Source organism: Piliocolobus tephrosceles, chromosome 1, assembly GCF_002776525.5.
Source record: "Piliocolobus tephrosceles isolate RC106 chromosome 1, ASM277652v3, whole genome shotgun sequence".
NCBI lineage: Eukaryota > Metazoa > Chordata > Mammalia > Primates > Cercopithecidae > Piliocolobus > Piliocolobus tephrosceles.
In genome coordinates this window covers 17,652,643-17,680,467 of record NC_045434.1, presented here as the reverse complement: position 1 = coordinate 17,680,467, position 27,825 = coordinate 17,652,643, and the positions used below count along the sequence as shown (strand labels likewise).

The following is a 27,825-nucleotide window of genomic DNA, read 5'->3' as shown; positions in this document are numbered from 1 at the left end:
TATCTATCTATCTATCTATCTATCTATCTATCTATCTATCTATCTATATGCATCACACAGTTGACCCTTGAACAACACAGGCTTAAACTTATATGGGGATTTTCTTCCATTTCTGCCACCCCTGAGACAGCAAGACCAAATCCTCCTCTTCCTCCTTCTCAGCCTACTCAACATGAAGATAATAAGGATGAAGACCTTTACAACAATCCACTTCCACTTAATAAATAGTAAATGTAATTCCTCTTCTCTATGATTTTCTTGATAACACTTCTTTTCTCTGGCTTATTTATTGTAAGAATACAGTATACAATATAAAGAATTATAAAACGTGTTAATTGGCTCTTTATGTTATCAATAAGACTTCTGGTCAATGGTAGGCTATTTGGAGTTAAGTTTTAGGGAATATGAGATTTTTTGACAATGCAGGAGTGTTGGCGCCCCAACCCCCCACATTGTTCCAGGATCAACTGTAATACGATTTATTGTAAGGCATTGGCTCATGCAACTGTGAAGAGTAAGAGGTCCCATGATCTGCTGCCTGCAAGCTGGAGGCCCAAGAAAGCCAGTGGCATAGTTCTGGTCTGAGTCTAAAAGGAAGGCCTAGCAACCAGGAACACCAATGGTAAAAGTCCCAGTCTGAGGGCAGGAGAGATTGATGTCCCAGCTTAGGAACCCAGGCAGAGAGAGAGAATTCCCTCTTCCTCTGCCTTTTTGTTCTAGTCAGGTCTTCACAGATGAGATGAGGCCCACCTATACCAGGGAGAGCAATCTGTTTTACGCAATCAACTTAAATCTCGTGTCACCCAGAAGCACCCTTGCAGACACAACCAGAATAACCTTGAAGCAAATATCTGGGCACCCCATGGCCCAGTCAAGTTGACACGTAAAATTAATCATCACAAATCCCATTCTCTGTAGCTGTAGCCCAGGTGGAACTGATCCCGAGAACACCCAGACTCCACACAGCACCACCCTGACTTCGAGGGAGTGGTTGGTTAGGAGGAGAGATCCTTGAGGGGCACAAGGGGAAGAGAAATAAAGAGTAGGATGAAAGAGGAAGACACGAAGCCAAAGGTATCACTCTCCCAGACTCAAGCTCAGCAAAGCCCAGAAGTCTGCCTTGCCCACTCCATACCTTCCCTGGACCAGTCTCAAGCCCAGCACTCAGAAGGCACAGGTGCCCCTGGTCTTCTGTAGCCACCCACATGTTAAGTGACATCTGCTGAATGTATGGGGAGTAAAGAACACAAAAGGGAGGTCCTGCCCTTCCTCCTCACTGGAGCCAAGGTGTGAGATGCGGTTGGACTCTTTGGGATTCTTTAGAATGTTAGCTATTTGTGTTGGTTCCTTTGTCCTCCTTCCCTGTCCATACATGACTTGCAGGTCGGTCACTCAAGTGGGCATGTGATTTTCTAGCTTAGAACTTCTGCGTATTCCATGTAACAACAGAAACCTCCCATCATCTTGGTTTGCTTGATTTTGCTTCCTCTGCCCCTACAAGGAACTCACCTGCCCTGAACCTTTCAAATTAAATGAGCCCCTTAAATGATGAGTCACAAGCCACATCTTGGACTCTGAAGAGTTGATGTTACTTGAATTTTTACACATCCAAAATATAATTTATGCCAAATACATGAGGATAAAACTTTCTGACTGCTACAGCTTCTGGTTAGTCAATAACTAGAAGTCTTTTGCTTTCACTCTCTCTCCTCCAAAACTCTCCTCAAATGCATTGGCCCTTGTCCCTGCTCCCAGGCAGAACCCGAGGGTACACTGGCTCAAGGATGGTTGAGGTAAACAGCAGGAATCCTCATAGATACGTGAAACAAGGAGAATATTGGGTTTAGAAGATGTAAAAGCTGTTTTTGTTTATTGTTGTGTTTAAATTCCCAGCATGTGCTTATTTTCTTATCATTCATCTGTGCATGGGATGCTAGGATGAAGAAAGGTCAGTAATAGTTCCATTAGTATCTTTGAGGACTACTCGTTACCATTCACTCTACTAGATGTTGAAGACGCCTAAGACTTGGCTCCTGCCTCTATGGAGATCCCAGTCTAGAGAGAAACCCATCCATTTCTAGATTCACATGGACTAATTTCTTGTTAATTACAATTCCACTTTACTTCCCAGATGTGGCATAAGCATTTTGGTGCCTAATATAATATCTTTGGCAATAGTAGCAATTATTCAATAGGAATTAGAAGGTTCCAAGGGCTGGTTAAGAACTGGCGAACGTTTACATACCTTCAGCAGCGTTTTAGGCAAGAGACTTTCAACAACCAGTCCTGGGTGGAGCTGGTCCACCTGGAGCTCATGGGTGAATGTGGCCAAACCTCCACCATATTTATCATTTCACACTTCCCTCATGCTTTTCTCTTCTAGGTAAACTTCCGAGGCCAGAGAATTGAGCTCGTCCGAGTCCGGAACCCTTGGGGCCAGGTTGAGTGGAACGGGTCATGGAGCGACAGGTCAGTCACCCTATCCGGCCTCTCTGGCTGGTTCCCGGGGCGTGTGGGGCCAGAGCTGGCTTGTGCAGACATGTGAAGGAGTGACCTGTCTACCACCCTCCTGGGCTCTGACTCAGGGTCCTGTCCCGATTCTGGGGTGCCCCTTCTTCCTCCCCTTTCAGCCCTCAGGCCCACCTTGCATCAAGCTTGATTCTCAAGAAAGACTTACAACAGTACTCTAACTTTCACGAATTGTATTTATGTCAATACATAAATGTGTTACCTCCCATGGTGATGTTTATAACTCAGTGTTATAGTGAAAAGCTTTATCTGTAGTTGTGAGTAGCTCCAGTAAGCAGCGTGCATGTGCATGCGCGCCTGTGTGTGTGTGTGTGTGTGTGTGTGTGTGTGTGTATTTAGAGTATGGGAATCCCTGAAATATTACCTAGTGTGTAACTATAGGATTCTCTCTGATAGTCATTAACCATGGCAGAGGACCAATAGGCCAGCAGAGAAATAGAAGTGGGACTGAGCGTGGTGGCTCATGCCTATAATCCCAACACATCAGGAAGCCGAGGTAGGAGGATCACTTGAGTATGAGAGGTTGAGACTGCAGTGAGCTATGATTGTGCCACTGTATTCCAGCCTGGGCAACAGAGTAAGACCCCATCTCTTAAAAAAAAAAAAAAAAAAAGGAAAAAAATAGAGGAAGTGGAATTGGATTTTCATTTATTACAGAGCTGTTAACCAGAGTTTTGGTCTCCCAGTTATCAAGAAAGGTCTGCTGTGTGTGTCCTCACAGCTCCCCCAGCTCTGGTCCCTTGGGAAGCGGCCCAGGTGACTGGGAACCAGAGATGTTTGGGTGGGTGCGTGGCAGGGCCCGCCTGAAGCTGTTGCTCCTCCTCTGCTTGTTGGGCTCCTGAAGGCCTTTCTTGCCACACCCGTGGCCCCTGAGCTTCTGGGGAAATCTGAAGCTAGTCTAGAACTTGGTTAAAACTGAGTCAGGGTTTGTCTTCAGTCCAGACACAGCTACCAGTCACCAGGCATGGTGCAGCTGCTGCTCTGTTAGCCAGACCCCAGTGTGGGTACAGAGCACACAGGCGTGTGCTTTCCAGGCTGTCATCGCCCTCGTGGAGGTTCTCATCCCACCATCCTCTGCTCTGGCCTTGGCTGCCACCTTCTGAGAACCAAGAAGCATTGGCAGAAATGAGCTGAGATGGGTTGAGGAGGGAAGAGGTTGGCCTCCCTCTCCTGGCAGAAAAGGAAAGCACAGAGAAATATTGAAACCAAAATTAGTGAGACTACATCATGTAAGATGTGCAGTGCCCCTCAACTTTGAGATAGTAGCCTATAAAGGGAATATGGGCCAGTTTCTCCCATTTTCTGGGACTCACAGAGGTAGAAATAAAGAAAGTGCATTCTGACTGGGAGCCAAGGCTGGAATGAAGTTTGTCTTCCACTCATGCAGCCTCCATGGATGATGCACAGGCAGGAGCCATCCTGACCCCCTGACTTCACTGTGCTGCTGGTGACATGTGAGTAGGGTTGAAGGCACCACATGGCCAGCCTGTCAGGCCAATTACCTGGGTGTAAGCCACTTAAGATAATGGCTCCAAAAGCAAATAATGGCTGCCAGTTCCACTCTTCTGATCCTGGCCCGAGCACCTGGAGATAGGTCCCTGCTGATCCTCCCCTTGGATCTCCAGAGCACTCCGCTGATTTTGAGTCGAGATCACAGGATGAGAGGGAGCTGCTACATTGGCTGTAGCACCACAACAGTGGTGACATACTTTGAACTATTTGGAGGTGACTGGGGGCGTCACAGAAAATGCAATGAACTTGGAGTCACAAATCCTGTTTGGAGAGTGACAGGCAGCCACTCCCACCCCCACTCTTCCCTGAGCATGTGTCCATGGGCCTACCTGAGCCCTTTTGTCTGCAGGATGGACACACATAGCTCACAGAACCCCACCTGGCTTGTTAGCGAGGTCACATACAGAAGGTGCCCAGTACAGACAACATCAAGCATGGGCAAGTGTAAGGCACTATCACCTTTCCAAGTGTCAGCTTATCCACTAAGGAGGGGCCAAGCACTGCTCCAGGTCACATGGCAAGTTGGAGGCCAAGCACGAAAGTCAGTGGACTTGTGGCTTCCAGCTGGGCTCTTCTGCTACCCCGTGGGCATGCAATGCCTTGTGACTGTCCCAAGATGATCTTCCATGTCGGTGGTTCAAATCATCCTCAGGGGTATTTTATCCATCAGCAGCACTTGGAGATGTACTTTCTGGCCAGCCCTCTTATTTGGGGGCCAGTGGCTCACTGGCCGCTGCATCCCTGGGTGCATTTCTGGGACCCAGTGAGTAGTCACTGAGCAGGACTTATTTCCTCCATAACCACACACTGTGGGTTCCACATCAAGGCCGTTGTTGCTCTTCATGACCTCTGCCTGAACACTAATTTTGTTTACTCCTAGTTCTCCGGAGTGGCGTTCTGTTGGTGCAGCTGAGCAGAAGCGTCTGTGTCACACTGCTCTGGATGATGGCGAATTCTGGTACAGTGCTTATTCCTGTGTTAACTGCAGATATGAGCAAGTCCCATGGCCCAGGGGCGTAAGGAGCACCATGTTTCTCTCTCTCTCTCTCTCTCTTATTTTTTGAGACCGAATTTTACTCTTATTGCCCAGGCTGGAATGTAGTGGTGCGATCTCGTCTCACTGCAACCTCCACCTCCCAGGTTCAAGTGATACTCCTGCCTCAGCCTGCCAAGTAGCTGAGAGTACAGGCGTGCGCCACCACACCTGACTCATTTTGTATCCTTGGTAGAGAGGGGATTTCACCATGTTGGCCAGGCTAGTCTCGAAGCCCTGACCTCAGGGAAACCACCCACCTCGACCTTTCAAAATGCTGGAATTACAGGTATGAGCCACCTCGCCCAGCCTTCTCTCTCCATTTTTGACAAATCAAATTCATCTGTCTCAGACCCCTCATATACACCCAGATTAGAGGGAAATTTAATATCCCTCCTGTCTTGGTGGGGGCTCACCCCAGGTCTCGGTTTGTTGAAGAGTCTTTAGGGGGTTGCTGCAGTCCAATAGAGGAAGAGCGTCTGGTCTCCAGCCTGACATACCTCCTTGGCGCTCTGTGTCATCCGGGTTTACACAGTGAATTTGAAGACAGGCAGCTCTGCTGCTCACAGGGTGCATTCCCTCCACACCCACTTTGGTGAGAGGTACCTCTGAAGGCAGCTACCCTGAGAGCATCTAAAGATATTGACCTACATGGGAAGGAAACATTTCTACTCTGGACTTTGCCTTGGCCTGAATCTCTTTGTTTAGTTGAATATTTGTGTTGGGCCTTCATCTCTAAAATCTCTTTCAGGCTTATTTCTTCCTGTTTGGGATCTAGAAGTTGGCCCTTCTAACCCTGCAAGAAACAATTTCTGGTTTCTGGTTCTATTCCCTTTCATGTGCTCCAACCAGTCAATTCTTGCCTGAACTCATCTCTTCCTTGTAACAGCTTTTAAAATACAACAACCCAAAACCATAACTATTCCAGCCTTTTTCATTCTTTTCCCATAGAACACAGCCTCAGTAGTGATTTGGTCTGTCTTCTGTATTTTTACAGTTGTCTTAGTCTATTTGGGTGGCTATAACAAAATACCACAGACTGGGTGGCTTACAAAGAACAGGAATTTATTTCTCACAGTTCTAGATACCAGGAAGTCCAAGATGATGACATAGGCAGAACCCATGTCTAGGGAGGGCCCTATTTCTGATTTACAGATGGATCCTTCTCACTGTGTCCTCACACGGTAGAAAGAGGGCAAGGCGGCTCTCTGGGGCCTCTTTTATAATGGCACTAACCCCATCCATGAGGGCTCCACCCTCGCAACCTAGTCACCTCCCAAAGGCCCCATCTGCTAACACTATTACTTTGAGGGTTAGGATTCAACATACAGATTTAGGGGAGGCTACAAACATTCAGTCCATAACAATATGCAACAGATTTACCCAATGTTTTGCAACTGCATAACATAGATATCCCCATTTTCCAGCTCCAACAGTTCCATGTTCCCTCTTGCCAAACTGCTAACATATTTTAGAATTTTGTTATGGCAGTTCCGTAATTCGAGGCACCAAAGACTCGAGGTAACCCTAGCTGCAGTAGTGCAATAGGCACCAGATGTATAAAGGCTCAAACACAGTGAAGTTTTTTCCTCACTCATTGTGACAGTCCAGGGAGGATGTTCATATTCTGTGGGTGACTCTGTTCATACAGTGATTCTATTGCGAGGCTTTGCCATCTTCTAAGGTCACATGGTCATCTGCATGTAGCCGGAAGAAAAGAAGAATAAAATAAAAAATTGAAGAAGACATTCTCACTTTCTAAAAATCTTGACTCCGAAGTAAATGCATCACTGCTCACATTCTACTCCCAAACGGAAGGAGTGGGGTGCAGTCCCTAGTCCTGTGCTGGTGAATGCCAGCCGTCTCTGTCTCAGGAACCATGAGGGCTTAAGTTCCCCAGATTTGTGGAAAACGTGCAGGGTGCTTGAGAGAGTCCCAAGCTGTCAAATTAGAAATTACAGATGAACTCTGAATTTTGAAGTACAGGGGACTTTGACTTAGGGGGTTACAAGAGAGGAACAAAAACTGCAAGAAGAAAGCTGAGTTCTGGAATTAGTATCATCACACTAATCAGTGCATAGGAGCAGGAGGTAGAAACCAGAGTTTGAGAGGCTACCTGAGGTCAGGCTAGTGGAAGGAAGGTCTGGTACAGAAGGTGGGAGAAGCCGGGCAGAGGAAACTCAGAAATTCACAGCAGGAGGCTCCGCAAAGAAGAGCGTCCATGTGAATGATCCATTGCCCTGACCCTCTTGAAGGAGGTGCCCCGACACCTGGGCTGAGCCTGCCCAAGGTGATGGGTGGTGTTAAATCATCACTCTGTGCATGGAGCCCTTCCTCCTGGAATCCTGACTCTGAAACCCTGTGTAGCCTCTTTCTATCCTTCACCTGCTCTAGGATGTACCTCCTGCAGCTCTCTTCTCTCCCCTTATGTGTGAATTCCCCCTTTCTTCTGAATCATTCCCCTTAGCACTCCAACACTATCATTTCTCCTACCTGCAAAGAAAAGAAAGCCTCCCTTGATCCACTCAAGTGACTGACCCAGCTCTCTCCTCTCCTCTATAGCAAAGCCCACCAGTTCCTCTTCTCCCTTACTCTCTCGACTCCACTTAGCTACAAGTGTGCCCCACCATCCCACTGACCCTGATGTTGCCAGGGAGGCCACCGATTTTCACTTTGCTCGATTGGATCATTTTGATCCATCAGGAGCCCTTGATGTACTGGATTGCAGGGGACCACACGCCCTGGTGGTCCTCCTCCTACCTGAGCTCCTTCTGAACATACTGTCCTGGCCCCCTCTCATCTTCCTAACCTGTTAGCACTGAGGTGTCCCAGGGACCCATCCATGGTCCCCCTCCTTGCTGTCTATTCTGACTCTTAGGCGTCTCGTCTGGTCTCATGACTTTAAAAACTATCTTTACACTAATTCTCAGGTTTCCATCTTCAACTCCTTTGCCCAGAATTGCAGAGTCATATACTCAATGGTCTACTTAACATCTCCCCTTGAATGTATAATAGACATCTCAGATTCACGTGCCCAAACCTGACCTGAGTTTTTCTCTCAAACTGTCTCACCACAGCCTTCCCCATCTCCATCCTTCCAGTCACTCAAACCAAACATCCTGATTCCTTTCATTCTCTCCTTCCCCACATCCAGTCCATTAGCAAATCCTGTAAGATTTGCCTCAGAATATGTCTCAAATCTGGCCACTGTTCCCATCTCCCATGCCACCAGCCTGGACCAAGCCACCCTTGTCTCTCACTTGGACACCAGCACTAACGTCCCAGCTGCATCTCTACTTCCACCTGCGTCCCCAAAGTCTGTTCTCAACACAGCAGCCATGGAGCATGTGACTCCTCCATTTACTGCCTTCCAGTGGCTCTCCATCTTCTCAGAGTCAAAGCCAAAATCCCTATATCTACTTGACATACTGTGATCTCTTGATCTTATTCCTTACGTATGCCTCGTGCCTTCCTGGTGTTCCATGAGCACCTCAAGCACCTCTCTGCCTCAGGGCCTTTCTGTCCAGAGGGGTCTGACTAGACCCCCAGAGAGCTGCTCTGCCCAGCACCTGGTAGTTCAGGTCTCCACTCAGAATGTGCCCCATCAGTAAGGCCTTCCCTTACCTCCCTGTTTAAAATGGCATCCCACCCTTACACTCCCAACTTTCAACCCAATTTGATTTTTCTCCGTAGCACTTAACGTCTACAATAAATCTATATTTTTACCCCAGTTTTTACCTTTTTAACCTTTACTTTACTTTAAAAAATTTTTCCATCTCCCCACACTTTGCAGTCCCCCCACTCCTTGTGGACAGGAACAAGATGATTTAATGAATAAGTGAATGATTTAATGAATGAGTGAATGGATGATGCCCTCACCATCGCCCTCCTGTCCATCGTGTCTCTCCACTTTGTTGCAGGATGGCATTTAAGGACTTCAAGGCTCACTTTGACAAAGTGGAGATCTGTAACCTCACTCCCGATGCCCTGGAGGAAGATGCGGTCCATAAATGGGAGGTGACAGTCCATCAGGGAAGTTGGGTTCGCGGCTCCACGGCTGGGGGCTGCCGCAATTTCCTGGGTAAGTAGGCTGTCTGTCACTCTCTCTGCCACTCCCAAGTGTCCATTCCAACCCAGGACACCGGGTTGAATAAGGGCCGGGTCCTCAGAGAAAGCCTGAAACATAGTAAGATTTCAAAAGTGACTGGGAAAAGAAGGCTGCAAAGATTTAGTTGGGTAAGAATTGTTTGGGGAAACTCCTTTGTTTTACCACTTAGGTTATTTTCCATTACAAGTAATGGAAAGCATGACTCATGCCAGTTTAGCAGTAGAAAGGATTTATTATCTCACATAATTGAAGAGCTCAGAGGAAAAGTAGGGTGGGCTTCAGGCACAGTTCTGTCAGGGCCCTGGTTCCATTTGCTTGTAATTCACTGCTCTGCCCTCTTTTCTGTGTTGACTTCTTTCTCTGTCTGGCTTTCTTTATAATCACAGGAGGGCTAGCAGCAGTCTCCAGGGCTTCCTGAACCCTCATTCACACGAACAGCAAGAGCTCCTGGGGTTATCAAACAAAAGTTGTCAATTTCCCTCTAATTGGAAATTCTTTGAACCAATATTGCCTGGTGAATGCTATGCGTTGATTGGCTTTGTCCAATCTTCAGTGGCAAGAGGGACTGGCATAGACCAATCAGAAGTCATGCTGGAGCAGTGATCGAGGTCAATCCTACTCAAACTGCCCACCATCAAGTAGATGCCGGGGGACAACCAGAAGTCCACTGCACTCTCCTCTGAAATACTAAGTGGAAAAAAAAAAAAAAAAAAAAAAAAAAGATGGAACAAGCTTTAGCAGACTAGACCCAGAAGAATGTCCTTAAAAAGCTGCATAGGAAATGGTTGAAGAGAAGGTGGATAGATACTTTGCATTCTCATTGGGGATTATCAAAAGTAGGGTAGGAGGGCTTATTGAACAGGGAGAGAAAGTATTACTTTCTCATGTTTGGTAGGATATATAATGAGAGCAGGTAGGTGTGTGTGAGTGTGCGTGTGTGTGGTCTTTGGGTTTTTTTTTTAAGAAAGGGAGAATAATCTACCTCTCCCAAATGACAGATACCTTTTGGACCAATCCACAAATAAAATTGTCTCTGACTGAGAAAGATGAGGGGCAGGAGGAGTGTAGTTTCCTTGTAGCCCTGATGCAGAAAGATAGAAGGAAACTCAAGAGATTTGGTGCCAATGTGCTGACAATCGGCTATGCCATTTACGAGGTAGGTGGGAACTACATTGCATTTCAGAGTTCTCCATCTGAGTTCTAAATTCACAGCTCCTCCTCGGTTTCACACCTGAGACTCAACCAAGAGTCCATGAACTGTGTCCAAAAAGCCAAGAGGAACTTCCCTAGGAAACCCCTCCCTTTCTTGCCCATTGCAGTGCCCTGACAAAGACGAACACCTGAACAAAGACTTCTTCAGATACCACGCTTCTCGGGCCAGAAGCAAGACGTTCATCAACCTGAGAGAAGTCTCTGACCGGTTCAAGCTACCCCCTGGGGAGTACATCCTGATTCCCAGCACTTTTGAGCCCCACCAGGAAGCTGATTTCTGTCTGAGAATCTTTTCAGAGAAAAAAGCCATTACCCGGTGAGTCAGAGGAACAGCTTCCAGAATCCCACTTCTTTTAGTAGTTTATTCACACAGAAGTCATCCGGGAACTGCTGGAGCCAAGACTCCAATTCTTCCATTTTCCATGTGTACCTGAGACACAAGGCAGGACAGTTTCTTTTTTTTCTATTATTTATTATTAATTTTGTTTAGATGAAGTTTCACTCTTGTTACCCAGACTGTAGTGCAATGGTGCGATCTCAGCTCACTGCAACCTCCGCCTACCAGGTTCAAGCAATTCTCCTGCCTCAGTCTCCAGAGTAGCTGGGATTACAGGCACCCGCCACCACACCCGGCTAATTTTTTTTTGTATTTTTAGTAGAGATGGGTTTCACCATGTTGGCAAGGCTGGTCTCGAACTCCTGACCTCAGATGATCCACTCACCTCGGCCTCCCAAAGCGCTGGGATTGCAGGAGTGAGCCACCACGCCAGGCTGCAGGACACTTTGTTAACTCATCTGCAAGGCAAGGCACATGTTCCTTCTAGCTCTGCTCCTCCCTCCCTCAAACAAACCATTGAAAAGTTGCTTTTTTCTACTGGTCCCAGAGTCATGCTCACGAGACACTCTTGGGTGGAGCCCTTCATTTTTCAGACCCTATTACCAAGAAGCTTCTGGGGTAAGAGCCCCATGCAGGGATGCTAGACATTTCTGGGCATGAGGAAGGCGGTGGCTATTGCAAATTTCAAGAATGACATGTTCTTTCACCTCCAATTGAAATAAATGTTGGCAAATCTGCCTCTCATTTTACATACCCAATATTCCACCACATCTTCCTCACAGTGTCTTAGCAAAATTATTTTATATCAGTTACTTCTGTGGAAAATGTTTCCCTTTACTGCCCATTCACCATGGGTTGCTCTGTGGCACAGGGGGAAAAATGGTTCAAGACAGAGGAATCCATTTCTTTTCCCAATGACGATATTCTAAAGATTACGGAGAATGCTAAAATCTGCTAATTCTGTATTTAAGCTAGATAAGTCTCCAACAAAAAGTCAATCTACACAGAGTTAACAAGAGAGACAGCTGTGAATACATGACTCACTCTAGTTTCATCTTTCGTTTAGTGAGATAGAATTAGATTGGTGGCATGCATTGAGAAGACTCAATTACGAAGTCTGGTGGGGTTTCTCAAGCTGATTACAAAAGGCATGGTTCTTTCTCTTGGCTAAATAGATGCTGAAAAGTCTTAATTTTTTTTTTTTTTTTTTTGAGACGAAGTCTCGCTCTGTCGCCCAGGCTGGAGTGCAGTGGCCGGATCTCAGCTCACTGCAAGCTCTGCCTCCCGAGTTTACGCCGTTCTCCTGCCTCAGCCTCACGAGTAGCTGGGACTACAGGCGCCCGCCACCTCGCCCGGCTAGTTTTTTGTATTTTTTTAGTAGAGACGGGGTTTCTTCGTGTTAGCCAGGGTGGTCTCCATCTCCTGACCTCATGATCTGCCCGTCTCGGTCTCCCAAAGTGCTGGGATTACAGGCTTGAGCCACCGCACCCGGCCGAAAAGTGTGAAATTTTTAAACACTCTACCGGATCATTTTTCTCCAGCCTTCTCCCAGATACTAGTACAAGGTGGGGATGAATATCCTAGTATCTGTTCACACAAAATTACCCTGTGTGAGATCCATGCAGATTGACATCTCTTACGGGTGGCAAGAACAAGAGAGACCCAAGTTATGCCAATGCCATGCCTCTTGTTCTCTATCCCATTAGTGGGGTGAGCTCAGAGTCACTGGCATGCATAAGGTGACTTGTACATGGCAAAAAAACCTCCATACTTAATCTTGCTCTGAACAAGATACTTTAGTCTGCTATGATACTGAGTATAAGAATCAGCTCTGTAGCTTGGTAACAAAAATCCACACTGAGCTCTGTGTGCATTGGTTTAGCTCTCAGACAGGCTCCTGATTAAACAAACAAAAGTTCTGAAAGGTTTATGTCATGTATGCCCAGGGGATGAAAAGGAAAGGCAGGACTACCCTCATTCAACGTCAGTATTTATTCGTATTCCCTTTGATTTTGATTTTGTATCAGTTTTTCTTTGAGAGTGCTTCAAGTTTTAATCTATAAGACTGTATTCCTCCAAATGTTTTTAGCATCATCAAAAGCTGAAGGCTGCTCCTCCTGTTAATATTACTACTATCCAAATACTACAAGTTCCCCTAAATATGTGAATAGCAAAAAAACATGATCGCATCATTTTTCCTCTTTTTCCCTAACATAAGCACAGAGACACCCATCCCTCCCCAACCCCACCAGTGGAATCAGGAATTTACATCTATGAGGAGAGGCAGGAGTTAGGGATGCGGCTTCAAAAGGTGGTCTTTAGGTTGGGCATGGTGACTCATGCCTGTAATCCTAGCACTGTGGGAGGCCAAGGCAGGAGGATCACCTGAGGTCAGGAGTTTGAAACCAGCCTGGCCAACATGGAGAAACCCTATATCTACTAAAAATACAAAATTAGCTGGGTGTGGTGGCACATGCCTGTAATCCCAGCTACTTGGGAGGCTGAGGCAAGAGAATCACTTAAAACCCGGGAGGCAGAGGTTGCAGTGAGCCGAGATTGTGCCATTTTACTCCTACCTGGGCCACAGAGTGAGACTCCATCTCAAAAAAAAAAACAAAACAAAAAAGGTGGTCATTTTGGTTCTGATTCAACTTTGTAATCTTTTAAAATGCACCCCCTCCCCAATGCCTATCACTCAATAGGCTGAATGGTCTCCAACAGATATGCATCCTCCTTGAAGATGCAGAGTTCATGGAGAGTGAATGTGTAATGCAACTGCACTGTTTATGGGTCATTGGAGGTGCTACTATTCTACAAAACACTTTATCTGTTGCCTTTGTTAAAGTTCATCAAAGAAATAGGGAGTGACTGCTGGCTTAACTTCTTTTAGTTCCATAAACCCAGAATTCACGAGTTCTTAGTGATAGCTGATATAGTTTGAATATGTGTCCCCATCAAATCTGAAGTTGAATTGTAATCCCCAATGTTGGAGGCGGTGCCTGGTGGGAGATGTTTGGGTCGTGGGTGCAGTTCCCTCATGACTTGGCGCTATCCTCATGATACTGAGTGAATGCTTGTGAGATGTGGTTGATAGTATGTGGTACCTGCCCACCCCTGCTCCTGCTTTTGCCATGTGACATGACTCTTCCCCCTTCTGCCTTGATTGTAAGCTTCCTAGGCCTCCCTAGAAATCAAAGAGTCAAGTTAACTTCTAGGGAATGTACCATGCTTCCTTGTAAAGCCTGCAGAATTGTGAGCCAATTGAACCTCTTTTCTTTGTAAATTACTCAGTCTTAGGTATTTCTTTATAGCAGTACAAGAACAGCCTAATACAGAAAATTGTTACAGAGAGGTGGGGCATTGTTAAAAAGATAACTGAAAATGTGGAAGTGACTTTGGAACTAGATAACAAGCAGAGGTTGGAAGAGTTTGAAGGCCTCAGAAGAAGACAGGAAGATGAGGAAAAGTTTCGAACTTCTTAGAGGCTGGTTAAATAGTTATGGCGAAACTGTTGATAGTGATATTAACAGTGAAGTTCAGGCTGCCAAGGTCTCAGATGGAAATGAGGAACTTATTGGGAACTGAAGCAAAGGTTATGTGTGTTATGCCTTAGCAAACAACTTGGCTGAATTATGTCCACGCCCTAGGGATCTGTGGAAGTTTGAACTTCCTAGTGATGATTTAGGGTATCTGGAAGAAGAAATTTCAAAGCAGCAAAGCATTCAGGATGTGACCTGGCTGCTTCTAACAACCTATACTCAGATGTGGGAGCAAAGATATGACTTAAAGTTGGAATATATATATATTTAAAAGGGAAGTGGAGCATAAAAGTTTGGAAAATTTGCAGCCCGGCTATATAGCAGAGAAAGAAAAAGCTTTTTCGAGAGAGGAATTCAAGCAGGCTGTGGAACAACCACTTGCTAGAGAGATTTACATAACATAAAAGGAGCCAAGTGCTGTAACAAAGACAACGGAAAAAGGCCTCAAAGGCATTTTGTGACCTTTGCAGCAGCAGTCCCTCCCATCGCAGGCCAAGGAAAAAAATGGCTTCATGGGCCAGGCTTAGGGCCGCACTGCCCTATGCAGCCTCAGGACTCTGTTACCTGCATCCCAGCTGCTCCAGCTCTAGTCTCTGCTCAAAGGCACCAGATACAGTTTGGGCTACTGCTTCAGAAGGTGCAAGGGTGCAAGCCATAAGCCTTGGCAGCTTCCATATGGTGTTAAACCTGCAGGCACACAAAGTACAAGACTGAATGAGGCTTAGCAGCCTCCACCTAGATTTCAGAGGATGTATGGAAAAGCCTGGATGCCCAGGCAAAAGCCTGCTGCAGGGACAGAACCCTCACAGAGGACTTCTACTAGGGCAATGCAGATGGGGAAATGTGAGATTTGAGGCCTCGCACAGAGTCCCCACTGGGGTACTGCTTAGCAGAACTCTGGGAAGGCAGCCATCATCCTCCAGACCCAAGAATGGTGGATCCACTGGCAGTTTGCACCTTGAGCCTGGAAAAGCCACAGGCACTCAACAACCCATGACAGCAGCCAAAGTCACGGGGACAGAGCTCCCCAAGGCCTTGGGATCCCACCCTTTGTACCAGTGTTCCCTGGATGTGGGACATGGAGTCAAAGGAGATCATTTTGGAGCTTTAAGATTTAATGACTGCCCTGCGGGGTTTCAAACTTGCATGGGGCCTGTAGCCCCTTTCTTTTGGCCTTTTGGAAGGGGAATGTTTACCCAATGCTTATACTCCCATTGTATTTTGGAAGTATAAAATGGAATTTGTATATCTTGGAACTTGATTTTGATTTGACAGACTTATAGGCAATGGGACTTGCCTTATCTCAGGTGAGACTTTGGACTTTGGACTTTTGAGTTAATGCTGGAATGACTTAAGACTTTGGGGGATTATTGGGAAGGCATGATTATATTTTGCAGTGTGAGAAGGACATGAGATTTGAGGGGCCACGGCAGAATGATACAGTTTGAATATGTGCCCCCACCAAATCTGATGTTGAATTGTAATCCCCAGTGTTGGAGGTGGGGCTTGATGGGAAGTGTTTGGGTCATGGGGGCAGATCTCTCCTGGCTTGGTGCTGTCTTCACAATAGTGAGTTTGCATGAGATCTGGTTGTTTAAGGGTGTGTGGCAACTCCCCCACCCCACCCTGCTCCTGCTTTTTCCATGTGACTTGCCTGCTTCCCCTTCACCTTCTGTGATAATTGTAAGTTTCCTGAGACCTCCTGAGAAGCAGAGCAGATGCCAGCACTGTGCTTCATGTAAAGCCTGCAGAACCGTGAGCCAGTCAAATCTCTTTTCTTTATAAATTACCTAGTCTCTGCTATTTCTTTATAGCCATGCAAGAATGGCCTAACACAACGGCTGTCCCTCTTATTTGCATTCTGAGCAAGGGCTGAATGACTAAGGGTGGGGGTGTCAATGTGTGGAGTCTGCAAACTCTGTGAAATGTAAACAGCACTGAACAATAAGGGATTCAATGGGATAGAACCTTCCAACAGCTCTGGGCTCTTCAGCTCTGCAGATCCCAATGAGAAGTTAATCCACAATTGAGGCTGTGTGTTTTTCTGCCCATACAGGGATATGGATGGAAATGTAGACATTGACCTTCCTGAGGTGAGTCTTCTGATGTTGCTATGGAGTATAGGATTCAGGTGATGGTTCTGGAAACCTTCCTTCTAATCACAGAGTCATGTAAAACCCTGCGGTTCAGGGAATGGTTATATGCAATCAAGTAAGCGTCTATGATTCTAACCTCCTGGAGACCAAGATGTGTGTCTTCTAGTCTGTGCTCCTCTAGTACACAAGGACCTGGCATGGAAGTGAGGTGGGTGCTTGGTATAAAGTTGTGTTCAATGTCATCTTCCTCTGTGCTACTGTCAACTAAAATAACAAACACAGAGACACTCTCTAAAAGAAAAGCTATTTATTTGGGGATAAAGCACTGCAATGGGCATATGCATGCCACAGTAAACTATGCACATATTTGGGGAGGTAAAAGAGGACAAAGGTTTTTAAAGAAAAAAGTGAGAAGGATTACATAATTGTTTTGAAATAATTATCCTTGGCTACAAAGATCAATAACAAAGGTGAGGCCAAGCTGATGTTGGACAGGCAGTTGCTACGCAGAGGTAGAAGTATTTTTGTGTATGGTTGCAAGGGCCTCTGTGAAAGGTTGTGGTTTTTGCAGCCTCTTGTGATACTTTTGTTATCAGGCAAATGAGCATGAGGACCTTCTGGCCTTCCCTAGCTCTACTTGTCAGGGTTTTCTTAACATTAGTGACTTCATTTTGATTTAATAACTTTCACACTACCAACTCCACCTGAGAGGAAGCTGCCACTTCTGAAGGGGGTAGACTATCTTTTAATTGTATTTTAAGAAAACTAGTCAGTGAAAAGAAAACCAGAGAGGCAGGGAGATGTTTTTTACTGTGGACTCAGGGGAACACATTACTTCTCCCCTACATTATGTGTGTGTGGAGGGGGAGACCTGGGGGTGGTTTTACCCTCGTCCAAGGGCTGGAGGACTCTCCAGAGGCCCTGAGATGCTATAGCTGGAAACAGTCTGACACGTCCAGGGGCAGCAGAGATCTACTTTTAGGAGGGAATTTGCTTCTCCATGCTGGGGCACAGCTTATTAATGGTGCTAAAAAACCAAAGAAACCAAAAACCACCCAAAACATTTACTGAGCGCTTTCTATATACCAAGCCCAGAGCTCAGTGCTAGAAACAGACTCTTGCCTTCAACGATTTTACCAGCTGTCAAAACAGATGATGAAGTGAGTCACTGCAGTCCAGGGTGGTAAAAGGTAAGCTAGAGGACGTGCAGGAAGCATGAAAATCCAGTGGCCAGGACCTAACTTAGGCAGGGGTCAGGGTTCTTTGGCCTTCTCGTCTGTAAGGCAAAAGGGCTCCACAGGTCCAGCTAATAGAGTCCTTGTAGTCTCACCTTCTAAAGAGCCTTCATGAGAAAATGTTCCTCACGCTACAGGACACAGCTCGTGCACACCGCATCAGGAGGGTGGCATGGGGCTGGGCACAGAGGGTCCTGGCTTCTTTCCTGATATTTTTGTCATGTTTCCTTTTTGTGGATCATTTTGTGCAAATTTCTTCGGCTGTTTTTTAGCCCCCAAAGCCAACTCCTCCTGACCAGGAGACAGAGGAGGAGCAGCGGTTCCGAGCTCTGTTTGAACAAGTCGCTGGTGAGGTAGGACACGCCCCGCTTCCATCTCCCCAACGGGCTGAGGGCCTGGGCCTGGCTTTCCAGCAAAGGGTTGCAGTCGTGGGGTTGGTCAGCAACATCGTCCCGAGGCATGATGGAGCTTGTTGCAAAGACCAGCACTGATCACGGAAGGCCAAAGACCACCCTGTTTACAACATCTCTTACTTACACAGTCTGCGGCTGTGGATGGGGCCAGTGAGCCCAGAGGAGCTCAGAATGGACCCAGACACTTTGTTTTTTAGTTCTGTTTTGTTTTAGACAGGGTATCACTCTGTTGTCCTGGCTGGAGTGCAGTGGTATAAGCCTAGCTCACTGCAGCCTCAAACTCATGGGCTCAAGAGATCCTATCGCCTCAGCTTCCTGAGTAGCCGGGACTATAGGCACATGCCATCATGCTTGGCTAATTAAAAAAACAAAAAATTAAAGAGTCTCACTATGTCACTCAGGCTGGTCTCAAACTCCTAGGCTCAAGCAATCCTCCGGCCTCAGCCTCTCAAAGTGCTGGGATTACAGGCATGAGTTACCACACCGGGCCCCAGGTGCTTTCTCTGGGAGGCTAGAGCAAGGCTTGAAGAGGCGGCTTCTTTGAACTCTGCCTGAAAATCACTGCCATTAGAATACTCTGTCTGCTGTAGTAAAGGGGATCATGTTCAAGGAGGTCCCTATTCAATTGCAACTTCCTGTCCCCCACCCTATCCCAGTCATTTCCACTGTTCAGCTTCTTTTTTGGGGACCCTGGATGGAGCCTCACACAGATCCAGGCTCTTCCTCCACCTGCTAGGCATGGGGGAAGGAAGTCTTTCTAGAAACTGCCCCACAGGTGCTCCCTTGGAGCCGTAAATAAAATGAGCTGATGAACTAATTCATGTCAAGATGCTAATGACTCTATTAGCTTCCTGTGTTTCACTCAACTAGGGTTCCTGATTTATGAAAGGGGTCACCTGGAGTGGTGACATCTAAACCTAGGGGTTGTCTAATGGTAGTATATTAGGCACTGCAATAAATAGGCAAGGCAGGAAGATTAGGGGACAACAGGATGGGATGGAGAAAAGGGGTGGCTCATGTGACTGCTTGAAGTACAGCAGGAAGGTGGCTGAGCGCAGCCCTGGGCGGGACAGAGCATGGTGAGGGGGGAAGGCAGTGGTGACCTCCCTGCCCCAGGCGCCATCTGGAGCACGCTGGGTCAGACCCCGCATGACAGGCTCAGAGGAGTGAATACGGGAGGGACAGGAGTTGTGAGATGGAGATCCAGGGTTTGCGAGGGAAGCGAGGAATGCTGCAGGAGTTTCAGTCGACCTTGATTAACAACCAGAAAAGTACCTCTAGAGTTCAGCCGTCCTCGACTCATGTCCTGCTTTTCTTCCAAGTAGTTGGATGACTTGGGCACGTGGCTCCATTTCTCTTTCCTCCTCTTTCAGTGGAGGCCTGGCTGGTGCAGTGCTTTCTCACCAACACCAAACATCCCAAACCCCCATTCCCCAGGCCCAGAGGCTTCAGGGCGAACATGTGTTAGAAGCACCCTGCAGGATTCCACACGGCTAGTGCAAAACCCTGACCAAAATGAGGTCTATGTCAGTGCTACTTAAACATGCATGTGTATAAAGTGACCTGGGCATCCTGGGAAAAAAACACAGATTCCTCATCAATAGGTCAAGAGCAACCTGGGCAACATAGGGAGAGCCCGTTTCTGCAAAAATAATCAGCCCAGCATGGTGGTGCCTGCCTATAGTCCCAGCTACTTGGGAGGCTGAGGTAGGAGGATCGCTTGAGCATGGGAAATTGAGACTGCAGTCAGCTGTGGTCACAGCACCGTACTCCAGTCTGGATGACTGAGCAAGACCCTGTATCAAAAAAAAAGCCCGAGACTCTCTATTTCTAACCAGCTTCCCGGGTGGGGGCTGCCGAACTTTCCTGGAGCGCCTTAGATCCATGATTCTGAAATTCACCCTTTTTCTTAATTCTAAATCAACCCCTGGGTCTTACAGATAGGACCATATTCCCAGGTCCTCTGATTTCAAGGGTCCCTGGGGTAAGCCCCAGATGCGGGACTGTTTTAAAGCTCTCCAGGCAGTTCCATTGTGCAGAGGCAGACTCAGTCTGGTCTTCCCAAACTACCTCTGACATAGGAACCATCTGAGGAACTTAGGACAATTCTAGGAGTGGTTCTGACCCTCAGGGAAGTTGGGAAACCACTGCCTTGCCCTGCCCAGCTTTCCATGCGCTTTCCTGGATTGAGACATCTCTCAAGTTAGGCCCTCTCCTAGTTGGGCTGGCATGTCCCTAAAACATGTGAAATATGAGACATGGAGTTGCAGCCACACAGGAGATAGGTACATCTGCCCAGAGCAGGGTCCTGAAGGCTGGTCTGTCACTTGAGCCAAATCAAGCTCAGAACTGATTTAAAACAAACAAACAAAAAAAACTAAAAAAGAAGGTGCCAAGGGCTATAACAAGCAATTGTCTCCACTTCAACAGGACATGGAGGTGACAGCAGAGGAACTTGAGTATGTTTTAAATGCTGTGCTGCAAAAGAGTAAGTGCTGCCCACATCGGGGTCCCAGGGCGCCTATGGAGGGACCAGCAACCACACTGCCTGGGTCCCCCCAAACCCCCCAGGCTCCCTGCTCCTCCCAGCCAACTTTTAAAAGAGCTTTGTTTCCTGATTCCAAAAATGATGCAGGTTTATAGTAGAAAATTCTTAAAAATGCAGAAAAGCCTAATGACAAAGATAATCACAAATGATCTCGCCACCATAAATAACCACTCTTAACATATGTGTATCTGCATGTATGTACATATGTGTCACATGCGTAGACATGTAATGTTAGAACGTTTCATCACTCCAACAAGAAACCCTTTACCCATTAACAGTGTTAACCCTGTACCCATTCCCCCAGCCCCAGGCAACCACTCAGCTACTTTCTTTCTCTATAGATTCGATTTACATATTCTGAATATTTCATATGAAAGGAATCATAGGCTGAGAGCGGTGGCTCACACCTGTAATCCCAGCACTTTGGGAGGCCGAGACAGGCGGATAACCTGAGGCCAGGAGTTCAAGACCAGCCTGGTCAACATGATGAAACCCCGTCTCTACTAAAAATATATAAAAAAAAAAAAATAGCTAGGCGTGATGGCGGGCACCTGTAATCCCAGCTACTTGGGAGGCTGTGGCAGGAGAATTGCTTAAACCTGGGAGGTAGAGGTTGCAGTGAGCCAAGATCATGCCATTGCACTCCAGGCTGGGCAACGGAGCCATACTCTGTCTCAGGGGAAAAAAAATGAATCATACAATATGTGGTCCTTTCTGACTGACTTTTTTCACATGGCATGATGTTTTCAAAGTCCACCCATGTATCAATGCCTCATTCCTTCTTACAGCCAAATAATATCCCATCGTATGGATGGGCCCCGTTCTGTTTATTCATTCATCTATTGGTGGCCATGTGGGTTGTTGCCAGTTTTTGGTCATTATGAATAATGCAACTGTAAGCATTCCTGTACAAGTTTTTTGGGTGGGCATGTGTTTTCACTTCTCTTGGGTATATAGTTATGAGGATGGTTCCATCACCATGCCACAGTCTATGGTTACATGGTGGCATAACCATCCTCTTAACTATACGTTTAGTTAAGAGGATTGCTTAATTCTGTGTTTAATGTTTTTAAAAACTATCCAACTGTTTTCTAAAGTGACTGTTTCACATTTTCACCAGCAGTAGTATGAGAGTACAAATTTCTCCAACAAATTTAAATCCTGCCATTAAATAGGCTGCAAAAACATGATTCCTAAGGGTCGTATAATACTCCATTACATAGACATAGCCTAAAGTATTGACCATGCCTTTCTATTGGTCATTATTTCACTTCCAAATTTTTGCCACTATAAATAATGTGATGACAAAAATCTTCATATGTAATTCTTTGCTCGGGATTCTTAGAACTAGAATAAATGGATGAAGGCGTATTCCAACTTTTATTGCTTTTTTCACATTTTTCCAATTTTCCTTCTGAAGGGTCATGTTAACTTCTACTCCCACCAGCATCATAAGACAGTAGCCACATCACAGCCCCCAGCAGCCCCGGATTTAGCCACATTATTGGGCTTTCAGCAGATGGGTACATAGGTTTATCTTATTGGAGTCAACCAAATTCAGCTTTCATGTGCAATTTCAGAAAAGGACATCAAATTCAAGAAGCTAAGCCTGATCTCCTGTAAAAACATCATTTCCCTGATGGACGTATCCTTCCAAATATTTGAGCAGAAATAGACAGGGATCCCGGGCTTTAAGCACAGAGTAATCTTCAATAGTTCAGACTCTCCAAGAACATGACATCCTTAGCCAGCAGAATAGTCTTCTTCGCAGAAAATAACCCAAAGCTGGGGGACCCCGAAGCTGAAATTGGATCAGAATCAAGATGCACAAGCCTGCCCAGTGGCAGGGGTGGGAAGCTTTTGAAGGAACGTGGGGGTCTTCTTGCCACTTTGGAATCCCATCTAAGGGAACAGAATTCTGTTTTTGTGAACTTTCCAGGAGCACCCCCATCCCACCTCTGCCATTTCCCCTCTTCAGAGATTTGTGGTTTAACCATTAAAACCACTTCCCCAGGGCCCCAAACCTGTGTCACCCAGGCCAGCCCATCAGCCCTCCCCGTCTGCAGTCCTAGAGCTGAGGTCCCACGAGGAGCCTCAGGCTGAAATGCTACTCACGTCTCCCTTAACCCACACGGCACAGACCAGCGGCAATGGGAAGCTGGAGTTTGATGAATTCAAAGTGTTCTGGGACAAGCTGAAGCAGTGGATTGTATGTAACCTGGAGCAGGGCTTGGCCTCTGGGGGAACCTGTGCGCCTAGGGCGGAGGGGATTTAAAAAGGTGCAGCAGGCTGCAGGCTAGAGGAGTTGTATTCAGACAGGGGAGAAGGGAAAACAGCATCATGCTATTCCGATGCTTCCACCCAAGATGGAAAGGAAGACAAAAGAGAGACTGACTTTTTTTGGAAGGCCCAGTCCAACCGTGGCCTCTGCGGCCCCTGGAGGGTAGCTCCCCCAGACTGGCTGTCACCCACTTACTGCCATTGGCAATGCCTTTCAGGTGCGCTCCTCCTCAATGCCTCTGCTCTCCACCCTTTAGAACCTTTTCCTTTGGTTTGATGCTGACAAGTCCGGCACCATGTCTACCTATGAACTGAGGACTGCACTGAAAGCTACAGGTAAAGAAAAGACTGGAATGCAGGTGGCTGACTTCATGCCAGGTACTGCCCATGGGCAACCTGAGCAGATGGCAGGTCTTCTCTCTGCTGCCCAGGAGGTGGGCCTCTGAGCCCAGTTGGTGCTTCTTAAGGTCACGGCCCTTGGAGTGGCAGCACCAGGGTTCAGACCCAAGACTCACTTGCTGACACCAGGGCCCTCATTTTAAACCACTGTGAACACTGGTAGAAACTTTTTAAATGTGTCTGCTAAAACTGAACTTGGCCTGCCCTCTGGAGGCCTCGTAGCCTCTGACCATGTTTTCTGGCCCAGTACTTAACACATGGCTGTTTGGTGGCAAGCTGCAGTGATTCCAAACGTCTCATTTCTGCTCTCAGATGGTTGTTATCGTGGATGAGACAGAGCATGCAGCGCCCATGGTTTGTGGGCTGCACGCCCCTCTGCCACCTGTGGCCCTGTCCTGGGCTTTATCAGCAGCAGACTCTGAATCCAAACTGGATGACCGCATCATAGTTTATACCCTGCTCCCCTTCCCAAAGGCTGGGCTCCAAGGGGCGTTTCCCACCTTTGTCTGGGGTTGGATGGCCATCGGCCTCTCTGTGGTCCCATGTTCTGCACACACAACCGTAGTTTCCGTGGGTGCTCTGCAGACCTCCAGCCCACTAGGCTGCCTGTGCTTCTCACCAAGCACACCTCACAGACAGGGGCCTCCTGAACCTTTTAAAGTGTGTTCCCTCCCAGGGAAAACAAAATCTGGAAACATGTCCAGGCTCAGGCCTGATAAAAGGATGAAGTATACACAGCCAGGACCATCTCGGGTCCTATGTGAGGGAGAAGAAAATCAGATGATTTACAAATGAGCAAAGTGCCAGGCTGAGAAGGGCGCCTGATTTTCTTAGGGGATGGTGACTCTGTTTCCAGGGTAGGAGGAGGAACTGAGCAGGGGACAAAGGGAGCGCTCAGAGAGGAGGGGCATAGCTGTGTCTTTCCTACCCTGACGTGGCGTAGGGAGGATCGCCCCTCATCCCCCTCCTCTAGCCCCAAACACCAGGATTCTGGCCAAGGCTGGCAGCCAGCACTGCCGTGCAGGCTCCAGAGACTCTGTGCTCTGCTCTTGACCTGCCTGCTCCTCCGCTGGAATTACAAAGAAGCAGAAAGACCCTGGGTGGATTTCTGAACAATCCTGTGAACACCTCCTAGAAAGCGAACATGTAGACCAAAACGAAAGGGGGAAAGAAATCACCTCTAAGGGCAATGATGAGAAATCAAAGCACTGGCCAGGTGTGGTGGCTCACGCCTGTAATCCTAGCACTCTGGGAGGCCGAGGCGGGTGGATCACAAGGTCAGGAGTTTGAGACCAGCCTGTCCAACATGGTGAAATCCTGTCTCTACTAAAAATACAAAAAGTAGCCAGGTATGGTGGCAGGCGCCTGTAGTCCCAGCTACTCAGGAGACTGAGGCAGGAGAATCGCTTGAAATTGGAAGGCGGAAGTTGCAGTGAGCCGAGATCATGCCACTACACTCTAGCCTGGGAAACAAGAGCAAAATTCCATCTCAAAAAAAAAAAAAATAGAAGCACTAAATATCGGATCTAGAAAGAACTTCACTTTGTCTAAACCCCTCACTTGACAATGAGGAAACCAAACAGAGAACTGAACCCATATGCCATGGCTGGAGCAGTGCCAGGGCTCAGATCCAGGCCTCCTGGCCGTAGCCTGGCGTTCCTCCCCCATTGTGGGTGTGTAGGAATGGGCCCCTCGCACAGTGTCATTCACCGTGGGCAGCAGCATCCCCTCTGAGAAACGTTCTAGAGCCACAGCTGGAAGTGACCTGAGACATAGAACACGAGGGGAGGCTGGTGTAGGAATGGGTGTGGGGCTCAGACACCACCAGTGTTAAGTTCCCCCAAACGAAGCTTCCTGTAAAGTCAGCGAGACCCTATGGATGACATGGGTGTCAAAACTAAGATCATGAACTCACTAAACGCGGAAGCCATTAAACACAGAAAGCATGCCTACAAGTCCCCCGCACACTCGCCCCTGCACTGCAGATTCACACTCTCACACTGCATTCACACCAAGGACAGCAGTCCCACTGGGTGTGGGGACCCCAGCTTTGAGGAGTGAAACAGTGGCTCCCTATTCTGAGGCCTCTCTTCGGCTGCCTGGGAGCTCCCTCAAAGGTGCAGACTCACCTCGGGGCTCGGATACGGCAGGTCCTGGGTCTCCTCCTTCGTTCCCACAGGCTTTCAGCTGAGCAGCCGCCTCCTACAGCTGATCGTGCTCAGGTATGCGGATGAGGAGCTCCAGATAGACTTCGATGACTTCCTCAACTGCCTGGTCCGGCTGGAGAATGCGAGCCGTAAGTGTCCAGCGAGGCTGAGGGTGCACTCGGGGTGGCATCTTCAGTCACCCTCCGTGAGCGCATGGGAAACAGCCTGGTGAAAGTAATGGCAAAGACAGACCACAGAGAGCCATGGTCTCATGTGTGCGGACCTGTGGGCCTCTGCCGTTAGCTAAAGAGCAGAATGTGCCAGCCTCCCCTACAGCGTGTTTCTTAGCATCGCCTTTCTTTATACATTCATAGTGCCTCTGGGAGGATGATGGGGTGGGGGCAGGTTTGTGCCTTGTGTTTGAGGAAAGGTTCAATTTCAGGTTAAATCCCATCACAACATATAGAAACAGGAGAGTCTCTGTCCCTCCTCCTCCCCACCTCCCCACCTTGTAAGCCCTAGACATTAACCCAGTTACCTTAAACAAGATTTGTTACACCACAAACAGAGAGAGACTATGTGCCCGTGAGCTTCAGTGTTTGCAGTTTATTGTCATAGCCATCCTGGCCTTCACAGGTGGCTTTGAAGGTGGGGCTGAATGAAGCATGTCCAGGGCCTGTAACTCAGCACCGGGGTGGCTACGAGGACATGCCCTCTGTGCAGGTGCCAAGGGACCCATGCCCCCAAGAGTGCCTCATGCTTGGTTTAATGCTCTAGCGTTTTCATCTTGAAAGTCTTAATAACTTAGGAGCGGGAGGCCCCATGTTTCCATTTTGCCCTGGGCCTCACAAATTATGCAGCTGGTCCTGCTTCGTATTTTCTAATCTATATTCCATAGGCCACTTCGAGGTACGAATACTTGATTTAAAAAAAAAAAAGTCAGGGGGCCAGACACAGTGGCTCACGCCTGTAATCCCAGCACTTTGGGAGGCTGAGGCAGATGGATCATGAGGTCAGGAGCTCGAGACCAGCTCATAGTGAAATTCTGCCTCTACTAAAAATACAAAACATTAGCCGAGCATGGTGGTGTGCACCTGTGATCCCAGCCACTCGGGAGGCTGAGACAGGAGAACGCCTTGAACCTGGGAGGCGGAGGTTGCAGTGAGCTGAGATTGTGCCACTGCACTCCAGCCTGGGCAACAGAGCGAGACTCCATCTCAAAAAAATAAAAATAAAAATAAATAAATAAAATTAAAATTAAAAGGTGAAGGCTGTGACCCTCGGTTATCAGCATGACAGCTCCCTCTGCTTCTTTGGTAATAGAACACTAACTACTTGCTTGAAGCACAGCCCCTCTAGACTCTAAGCTCCAGGAGAGTCATACTTTATGGACAATCAATGAATATGTGTTGATTAAGAAATGATGAGAGAAAACCACAGAGAGACCAGCAGGCCCCAAAGGGGCTAGTATATCAAGCCAGGAGGCTGGGCTTTCCCCAGGGGTTACTGGTAGCTAGTGAGAGGTGCATTCTAGAAAGACCCCACCTGAAAGAGAATCACTCATTAGACTTACAGGGTGGTCAGAGCTGACCCTAGAAATAATGAGATTTGCTAGTTTCTCTTCTCTCAATTGCTCTTTCCCTTTCTAAACCACCCAGGCTTAATCCTTCCCAGCAAGACGGGTGGGAGTGCCTCAGCTTGTTCTTATAATAGAGGAATATTATAGGCTTAACACCTTCCACGCTGGGATCCTCACATTAGATTCACCTGGAGGACTTTTACAATTACCAAGGATGGAGCTTTACTCCAGTATTATTTTAACTTTTTATTGTAAAAATGTCAACCCTCCACTTAGATATAAAGAATCATAATAGGTTCCCATGCACCTCACACCAGCACTTCTCAAACTTTGCTATACATTACAATCTCCAGGGGTGGCTAAAGAAATGTTGATGACCAGGCTGCACAATTGACCAATTCTATTAGAATCTCAGGGGTGGCACACAGCATCGGGAGTTATACAAATTCGCCAGGTGTTTCCAGACCTTTACACCCAACCTCAAAAATTATCATCTTGCTGACTTTTTCCTTGTGCTCCCGCAACACACACTTTTTTCCCCTAAATAATTTAATAGCAGATCTCAGAAACTCTGTCCATTCATCTGAATATCTCAAGCTGATAGACTTATTTTTAGCATCATCATCATGCCATTTGCATGCCTAACAAAATTCTCAGCAAACCCTCAATGTTCTCTAGTGCCCAGTCCATGCCCAAATCTCCCAGGCCACCTTTTTACAGTAGCTTGGTTGACTCAGGATCCACATAAGACCCAGTCGCCGTGTTTGGTTGTTGGTTCTCTTCCATTTCCTGTGTTTGGTTGTTGGTTCTCTTCCATTTCCTGTGTTTGGTTGTTGGTTCTCTTCCATTTCCTGTGTT

General features: G+C 47.2%; 1 protein-coding gene across 1 annotated transcript in view; it reads left to right on the top strand.

Annotated features, from left to right (window-relative positions):
* The window catches only part of CAPN9 (calpain 9), a 75,897-nt gene that overhangs the window by 22,628 nt on the left and 25,444 nt on the right, over positions 1-27,825 (top strand). The window contains exons 7-18 of the mRNA XM_026455092.1: positions 2,384-2,469; positions 4,922-4,999; positions 8,995-9,155; positions 10,181-10,338; positions 10,502-10,710; positions 16,327-16,363; positions 17,874-17,954; positions 20,445-20,502; positions 22,143-22,207; positions 22,703-22,771; positions 23,100-23,178; positions 25,421-25,537. Coding sequence (XP_026310877.1) covers positions 2,384-2,469; positions 4,922-4,999; positions 8,995-9,155; positions 10,181-10,338; positions 10,502-10,710; positions 16,327-16,363; positions 17,874-17,954; positions 20,445-20,502; positions 22,143-22,207; positions 22,703-22,771; positions 23,100-23,178; positions 25,421-25,537 — 1,198 coding nt within the window. The remainder of the gene's footprint in view (positions 1-2,383; positions 2,470-4,921; positions 5,000-8,994; positions 9,156-10,180; positions 10,339-10,501; positions 10,711-16,326; positions 16,364-17,873; positions 17,955-20,444; positions 20,503-22,142; positions 22,208-22,702; positions 22,772-23,099; positions 23,179-25,420; positions 25,538-27,825) is intronic.